This window comes from Cyclopterus lumpus, chromosome 14 (assembly GCF_009769545.1).
Source record: "Cyclopterus lumpus isolate fCycLum1 chromosome 14, fCycLum1.pri, whole genome shotgun sequence".
Lineage (NCBI taxonomy): Eukaryota > Metazoa > Chordata > Actinopteri > Perciformes > Cyclopteridae > Cyclopterus > Cyclopterus lumpus.
The window spans coordinates 21,091,860-21,101,153 of record NC_046979.1 but is presented as its reverse complement, the minus strand read 5'-3'; the positions used below and the strand labels follow the sequence as shown (position 1 = coordinate 21,101,153).

General features: G+C 42.4%; 1 protein-coding gene across 1 annotated transcript; it reads left to right on the top strand.

Moving 5' to 3' along the window:
- The first annotated feature begins 1,297 nt into the window (after window positions 1-1,297).
- Window positions 1,298-8,864, top strand: zgc:171929 (uncharacterized protein LOC100124596 homolog). Its single transcript, XM_034550717.1, has 4 exons — window positions 1,298-1,397; window positions 1,582-1,808; window positions 3,504-3,693; window positions 8,450-8,864. Exons 1-4 carry the CDS (start codon window positions 1,298-1,300, stop codon window positions 8,770-8,772), a joined length of 840 nt encoding a protein of 279 aa, XP_034406608.1. The 3' UTR covers window positions 8,773-8,864.
- The last annotated feature ends 430 nt before the right edge of the window (window positions 8,865-9,294 follow it).

The following is a 9,294-nucleotide window of genomic DNA, read 5'->3' as shown; positions in this document are numbered from 1 at the left end:
GCATCTAAAGAATACACAAATTAATATTGTTAAATATTATGAACTGTTATGGTAATGTGGGAGGACCCATATACCGCAAAGAAAACTTCCCTAGTGAGCTTTGAACAGCACTTTAAAAAGGAGCAATTGTGTTTAGTTTCTATATTATTTTCCAATTTAAATATTGTAGCAACATATTGTTTTCACCTTCCCCATCCCATTGACAACCCCTGATGGACACACTGGAGTAGGTGTGTGCTGTTCCTTTTTAATATATATGAACTACTTTGATAACTTTCCTGTTTTTTCTTCCTCAGTGGGACATAATGGACAGTACTATGAATGGTACAGTTGCAATGTGGGACATACACTGCCTAAAGAAAGCCGTAAGGCAGGGCAGAAGTGTGTTTATCCTAGCATACAGTTTGTACATGATCCTCCTGATGTTCTTGGAGTGACCTCTATTACTATTTGCATGATGGGGTTTAGTCTCAAGCTGCATTTCTATTTGCCATGCATAGTCCAGTGAAATAAGATGCATGTAGTTAATATAGCCTCTAAGCATGCACTGACTGTGTAGACAATTAGACATGGTTGTCCTTTTCTGTTCAGCCTACCCCAGCATGCACTGGGCCAGTGGCAGGGAACAGCACATCAAGGTTGAAAGTACCACCATGTATGTGTAATCATGTAAAGAACACAGTCAACTGACAGCAAGTGCTTGATTGTGTGTGTGAATAGCCTTTGTGTGGATTTTTAAAACTTCGTAATCCCACCAAACAATTGCAACAGAAAGAGGCTAAAAAGAGAAAGGGCTGATTTACGTAGCAGTTAAGGCTGTGGCTCCTCTTTACTTGCTCCTGTTACTCAAACCGTGCCCTTTGTCTAGAACCAGGGCTTGGTCCGGAGCTAAAATTTGCATGCCAAGGGCCACTTAAATGCGAAGCTCCCCGGATTCTCACTACCTGAAATGCAAAACTAGTGGGGACCAGTTAAAATTGCGCATGCGCACATTCAACACAGGTGTACACCAGTCAAAAATACTGAGCCTATTACCCCCCCCCATTCTTTTGAGCTCCACACCTTCCTACTCTTGCCAGAGAGTGTTATGGCAATGAGCACTGTGATTTTGCTGACATACTGAACCTGCAGGTTGTTGACTGATGAGGCTTGGATGTAAAGATTGGAGGTAAGGTGATATCTAGGTTGGTCCACAAAACTAAAAGTGGTGTGGTTGCAAGGATCAGAGGTTGAGTGTGAGATATCAAATCAACAGAAGTAGAAGAAAAAGAGAACTAAGACGGATATAATTCAAAGGATGCCGAGGTCTTTCCTTGTGAAAAAGAAACGTGGGGCGTGTGGAGCATGGCAATGGAAAGAGCCAGAACAGCTTGAGTGGAAAGAAGATAATACACTTGGTAAGAATTTGAAGTATCTTCAGATAGCTTATTATTATTAAATGTCAAAGTGAAGAGGTAATATCCAAGTTAGTTATTTCCTCTCATTTACTTTTTAGATTAAATGTATTATTATTATTGTATTAATTTTACCTTGTTAATTCACTTATAAAGCAAACAATTGTTTCCTTTTATCCTCTTTTAGTGAATGAAATTTCTATGGAGCAGACACCTTGCTGTCATGACACCCAACAGCCTGAAACTGTGTCTCATTCAGTAGTCACCTTAGGATGTGGGACAGCAGGAATGATAGTTTCAGTACCTTTGGCAGAATCAGCAGTACCAGGGGCCGACATCAGGCCGGACTGGTCTACACTTATGCTCCGGCGCTCCATCTACCATTCCACAACACTGGGACTTCACAGAGCAAAGGTTATAAGTCCTTTTTTCTTGTCAAGTATAGTGTCATTCTTACAATATGAGCAAGTTGACTTTGCACATGCATGCTCACCCTACCCACTTTCTTTATTGTTTATTAATAAATGTCAGAACTGGCATAAGCTAGGGACTGCTGTGAATAGATCAGCTGACAGACTGAAAAGACAGCTGACTCGAGGAGATGGACTGGACTGGAAAATGTGGGCTGGTAAAAAGAGCATACCCCAAAGATAAGCAAGAACAGGTTTAAAAAATTACTCGCAGGCAGGTCACCCGGATTTTGATCTTGGAATGGAATTCCCAACGAGAAGGGTGAGCACTTCAGTGAAAACCATAAAAGATAGAATAAACACAACTGGAGATGGAGTTTGGATGAGTGTAAAGTCTAGTGACAGGTTATAGCCAAAATCCACAGGATAACAGAATCCCTACTTGGAAAAGAGAGGAATGATGAAGTATAATGGCATAGGGCTACAATGAAGGCCATATGGGCAACTGTTTATTCAGGTGCTGAAAGGGACAGTTCAAAATAAGTCAGAGAAGATGGGGGATTTAATCTATGAATATGCCTTGGAGTTAGAAATTGTAGTTTTAGAGGTACTAAAGTCAAATAGCTAACTGGAGATCAACTGACTGACAGTAAAGGCAACTCCGGAGGCAGTGGAGGAGGGCTACAGATAGTGAGACAGAGGGCATGAATCTGCTGCAGAATTACCTCAAAGCTAGATTTGTAATTTAAAGAAAGCAGAAAGCCTTTAAAAATAAAACGGAAAAAGGGAGGAGCTATGGAAGATGTTTTGCTAAGGCATTATTTAGTAAGGACGTGTGGCACTCTGAAAGAAGTATTTAGAAGCTGCATACAGATAAAGATAGTGACAGGGAGTTAGCATCACCACTAAATATGCCCCCCATTGAGGCCATCCAATGGATGTTTAAGCTCACTTTGAGATGGAAATGGTACATTGGTGAGCAACGTCAGCATCAGCCCCTTGGTCTGATGGTGTGACCTATACACTGTAAAAAAAATGTGATTGTGATTTATGTGGAAGCTTATTAGGGTATCATGGAGGAAGCAGCTTAAAGGCCTAGGTCTGGGCGATTGGCAGAAGGGATCTATAATCCCAAAAAAGGATTATGTTGATATGGGACAATTAAGGCCTATCTCTCTTCCCAATGTAGAAGGTAAGATTTATTTTAGTGTAGTGGCACAGAGATTATCTAGTGACCTAGAAAGAGCACACCAGCATGATATAGCGTAACATTCAGTCAGAAAAGTGGGAATTAATCAATGCTACACAATGCTAGAAGTTTAGGTCGATGGCATGATGCAGCTCTTAGTGATAAGAGGACCAGGACATTCTATCAGTGAGTTAGCAGTAAAGCCTAAGCTGATCCAATGCATATATCTGTTTGATTGAGGGTAGGATTCAAAGGCAGCTTTAAACAACATAAGAACACAGTTAGAGAATGGTGTTGCCTGTCAGAGGGCACAGCCTGATGCACTGCGGGACACAATGATAGGTCAAATATAATTTTATATGAATATTGGGCTTCCATAGAATGCTTGGCACATATGGTTTGATACTTATTTAGACAATACATTGTTTATTGTAAGTGAAAGGGATGAAGAGAAAAATCCTGAAGCCTTACCCATATTGTAATATTCAACAAGCACTTTTGTCTTTCCAGCCCCGTTCCCGTTCCTCTCCTGGATCAGGGGACTTTGTGTGCTCAGTATGCCACAAGATATTCCCTCTGCAGCGCATGCTAACTCGACACCTAAAGTGCCACAGCTTGGTGAAGAGACATCCTTGTCGATTTTGTGGCAAAGGATTCAACGATACCTTTGACCTCAAGAGGCATATGCGAACACACACAGGTCAGGAATGAACTTCGCTCACACACACACACACACACACACATTGTACTGGCACACTAGAGAATATTCCATGAATTCACATTATAGATGCTCCCATTATCACTGTGTAAACATGTGTAAACAAAGATGCTTTACTTGAAAAAGAAAGAAATTAACGTAAATTATAAATACTGTCAGTATTGAATTTGATTTCATTTTTAGAAAATGTATCTTGAACTATAGCTGTAAAGTAAATGGTGCTCAGTACAACTCTAGTGTGCCTAAAATGATAGTTTATGCTACTATGAGGATTTCGTTACGTGTTGATTTTGGCGGTCCATGTGGATGAAAGTGGTAGTGTTGCCAATCCCTAGAGTCTTTCCACTTTTGTCCGTGGTGGACTGGTCTTTAAAATCCAAATGTCCAAATGTCTTGTGAGTCACTGAGTCAGTCACCCCGTGACAAACATTGTCCGAGATGCAAACTCTAGCTGTAACAAACATGCAGCATTAAACCAAATCTGACGTGAAGAAAATAACTCTGGATTTCATGATTGATTAATCTAAATTCAATATTATTAGGCTGACAAATTAAATATCATGGATGGTTAATGACATGGAACTTATGAGTGAGTGAGTGGGTAGGTCGGTGAAAGAGTGAGTGGGTGAGTGAATGAGTGATTGAGTGGGTGGGTGGGTGAATGAGTGGGTGGGTGAGTGAATGAGTGTGTGAGTGATTGAGTGGGTGGGTGAAAGAGTGTGTGAGTGATTAAGTGGTTGGGTGAGTGAAAGAGTGAGTGAGTGATTTAGTGGGTGGTTGAAAGAGTGAGTGAGTGGGTGGGTGAGTGAGTGAGTGAAGTCTACAATATTGTCCACGGTCTGTCTGTCTGTGTATGTCGGTTTGCTCATAGAGCCTTGCTGCTGCAAACCACACTGAATGTTCTCCTGCGGGCTTATTAGTTGGAATGCTTCAGCAGTCCAACTATTGTTCTTGTAATCTTTATTCCTCCTATTATTAGGGTCCTCGTGACGACTACATCATAGAGGAACCTATTGTTTTTCGAGGAATTATTCTTATTTTCCTCTCAGGTGTTTTGCCCTTTTGGGGGCTTTATCACATCCCAAAAGTTGTTAAATTTGACACGCATATCAGGACTGGCGAAAAACACAATATTTTGGGGGTCTCGCATTTGGGTACAAAAGAATTTCTCCATAGCGCCCCATAGAGTTGGAAAAGCCCATGTTTTTTGCACCCAATGACCGATTGACCTGAAATTTGGTATACATATCCACTTGGACCTGCTCTACAAAAAAGTCAATGGTTACCATGAATATGTCTACTTAGATTTTCCGCCATTTTGAATTTTGTAAAAAACACGTTGTTTCCATCTTATCCTAAACACTGGGTCCGATCTTTACGAAACATTCTGTGGTCCATTATTGGTTCAATGTCGCCAAATGTTATCAAAAGCTTGTTAATAACTCATTGGGTTTAGAAGATATGGGCCAATGAACTTTTAAGGGATGTGGCCTAATATTTAAAGACACATAACTTCCAAATGACTTGGCCTATCCTCCCCAAATTGGTAGAATATGTCCAGATTGCATCCCCTAACGGCCCCTACTTTTTCATAATATTTAAACATTAGTGGGTGCTGCAGTCAATCGCTCAATATCGCAATTTTTAGCCTTTTTTCATGTTTTGGGTAGTTTTAAAATAGCGAACTCCTCCTAGAGATTAAACCCGATTCATTCCAAAATCGGGCAGTGTGATCTTGAGACCTTAGCAATGAAAATTTATGAAAAGGATTTTAAAAATATAAAACTATGTGCGTAGGGCGCAACGGCAAAGAGCACCATTCGCCATGAAAATGGAAGTTGTTTTAACTCGGCCATACATTATGTAATCTGCTCCATTTCAGGACATACTGACCCTGAAGACATCCATATGATAATTTTTAATTCTAGTCATAGCGCCACCTAGTGGCAACAGTAAATTACATGTTTTCTACTTTTATACCCTTCTCCTCACAGATTAATCAGATCCCTCTCAGAAGTTTGATCGGCAAAGTTTGATCTTTCGCTGTGACTGAATAAACCAATGTAACATGCTCGAAACGTAACTTAACTTAGCACACACATTTAAAGTCAAAGATGTAGTTACCTGATACGATTGTAATGCTTCAGAATGTCAATATGGCTCGATAGCGCCCCCTACAAATATTAGGGGGCGCTATGTTTCACCTACATTTATGAAACTTGGTAGGCATATGTAAAACATGTAAACTGAAAAGAATGTCTCTTGGGACCATGCTCTAAATCAGGGGTGGGCAAACTTTTTGGCTCAGGGGCACATTGACTTTTAAAATTTGACAGACAAGCCGGGCCAGTATCAGATGGATGGAGAGTAGGGGCGTTTGTAGGATTCCAAGAAAGGGGGGGCTAAGCCCCAAGGGGAGTGTCATCCTAGTGAATGTATGTGCACATTTTTCTTGGCCCTGATATCCATTGTTTCTGACAGTTCATAGATTGGTTCAATCAGAGTGTGATTTTGCTCTGTAGTTTTGCTTGCATTCAGTATATGATAACGCAAGAGACAGAATTTCAGGGTCATAGTGATATTTTATGCTCATTTGGACACTATCACTGAGATAAAGATGAACAAGTTCAGTGTCAAATATACCATCCATCCATCCATCCATCCATTTTCAATACCGCTTATCCTCATTAGGGTTGCGGGGCGCTGGAGCCTATCCCAGCTGACATAGGGCGAAGGCAGGGGACACCCTGGACAGGCCGCCAGTCCAAATATACCATTCAATGGAAAAAATATATTATAATAATCTATATTAATGCAAAGAATAGAGAGATGTCGATAGTTATTTCTTGTATTTCGAATTCGCTTGTTCACACACGCTCAATGGAGACAGTTTCTAACTTCCCTTTCATTTGCCTCAAGTAAACCTGAATGTAATAATAATAATAATACATTTATTTATATAGCACCTTTAAAAACAGAGTTTACAAAGTGCTCTACATATGAGCAAGGTAAAAACATAACATCAATACAAGTAAACATTTCAGAAAATACATGAGGCAATGAACACACGCTCGCCACCCGTCCTTCTGGTCCACACACTTGCCGTGGGTTGAGTATGCCCATAACTCCCTGATCAGCTCCGCCACAGGCATGTCCCCCTTCATGGCCTCCTTGGGATACCAACCACCCCTGTTTCCAGGCCAGGAAGAGAAAGTGGCGGTGCCCTCTGTTCAAGCAGGTCTTCATAGGTTCCGGATTTGGAAGGAGGTCCGGTCTGCGCTCCTCCATTCAGTCGCTCGCACCAGGCAATTGGCTGACTGGCGCCGAATCCCTGCACCCACCTATCGCCCTGGTCAGAAAGTGTGGCTCTCTTCACGGGACTTGCCCCTTCAAATCGAGTCCCGCAAACTGGGACCCCGCTTCATTGGACCCTATGAGGTGGATAAGATCATCAACCCCCCTGCGGTCCGGCTCAAACTCCAGTCCGCATTAAGGGTGCACCCAACCTTCCATGTCTCCCTACTAAAACCGGTGTCCTCCAGTCCACTGTCCCCCCCCCCCCCCCCCCAGGTCGTCGATGGACACTAGGTCTTCGCCGTTCGGCGTATCCTCGACGTCCACCGTAGGGGTCGGGGATTCCAGTACCTCGTCGACTGGGAGGGGTCTGGCCCAGAGGAACGGTCCTGTATCCCACACAGCTCCTTCTCAGAGGCTTCCCTTGTCCGGGACTTCCATTGGGAGCATCCAGACAAGCCTGGTGGGGCGCCTGAAGGCGCCCGTTGAGCAGGGGGGTACTGTCATGGCTCGGCCATGACTCGTGTCTTTTTCTGTCTTTTCCTTGTTTGTCCCCTGTTACGGGTGTGTGTGTGTCTTGTGGTGGGCGTGGCTTCCGGCAACTGGCAATCCTCTCCACACCTGGACCTCATCTTCGGCACTTGTCTTCAATCACATCATCAAGTCCTCCCTGTTAAAACACCCTGGCTTCCCTCCTCCAGTTGCCAGATTATTGCACCATTTCCAGTGGTACTTCGACTCTCAGCCTCACTAGACGTTCTCTGCATTTTGTTTGTGATTTCCTGCAAACCCCTGTTCCCTGTGCCCAGGAATCCCGTACCTGCACTTCCGCTCAGCCGCCACCACCTCGCCACTCCGTCTGCGCTCTTCCCTACAATCTCATCAGTTCTGTCAAATAAACCGCTTACCTGCACCCAACCTTGCCTCCCCGTGTCTGCACTTGGGTCCAGCCGAACCGAACCCTCACAGTTATCTCTTTTCACTGTTCCAACCACCATGAACTAAAGCCTTAATTTACAGAGTTGGATTTGAAAAGAAACAGTTGTCATACTCTCCATACACTTACCAGACTCCATTGAAAAACACAGCAATTTTACCTTGCCGATTGTATCTCATTTCAAACTTGACATAAACAATATAAACTCATCTAAACCGTCTTGGTTAATCTAGTTCTACTTTACAAAAGTTGCTCGAAATAAAGCCTTAATGCAACAAGTTAACGGCTCTACAGACTGTTTTCCCCTGCCGTTGTCAGTGTAGGTTCTCAGTGCTATTAATAGGAGTGCACATACGCATTCTTCAAAATCTGTAAATTGGAATAGTCCTTTGTCAGGATTCGATGATGTAGCATTCTTGGTATTTAGTCATTGAAGAAACACCCTGTGATCCCCACAAACATCCACAGGAAAAACTAAAAAACTTGTTTTGTCTCCCTCTGCTGCAGGTATCCGTCCCTACAAGTGTGAGCTATGTGAGAAAGCCTTCACACAGCGCTGCTCTCTGGAGTCCCATATGAGGAAGATTCACAGCGTTCACCAACAGTATGCCTACCGCCAAAGACGCTCTAAGATCTTTGTGTGTGAGGATTGTGGTTACACCTCAAGTCGCCCTGATGAGTACTTCCTTCATGTGAGACAATGCCACCCTGGCAGTCCTGCCCTCCGCAGGTACTACCGCCGCCAGGCCCACGAGAACAGCACCTTTGCTCCAGCAGGCAGAAAACTGAATCCCTATTTGTTGTACTCAACCCCTGCATACTACATGTAGGGCTCTTTACAATCTTTACAAACTACATCTAAGTAATTCATAATGTCAGAGTAAACAGACCATTTGTTATTTTAAATGAATTTTTGAATTTGTATTCAACTGTGTTCCACTTTTAACCCTTTATTTTGTGTTCATTCATCAGTTTTTATTGTCAACGATAGCTTTTAATGCAAATAACTACCTTTTGTCCATTGCTTTACTCAAGTGTTTTTTATTTTTTTCCTGCACTAATTTTACTGTTATAATAAAACTGAATGATCAAAAATGATTCTTTGTTTTTATTGTGTTATTAACATAGATACATTTTTGTTCAAGTCATAGACCGACCAAAAGTCAAGAATACAACATCCCACATTTTACTAGACAAAGCACTTTTCAAGTAATCTCTTATTCCCTTGAGTGGAGTGTAGGGGAGTGTGTGGCACTGACCTGGTCATTGGAATATAGTTCAGTGTCTTGCCAAGGGCCTAACCTGTGTACTGGAAAAGCTGGGTAATGGAATCACCACCTCTGTGATTGACA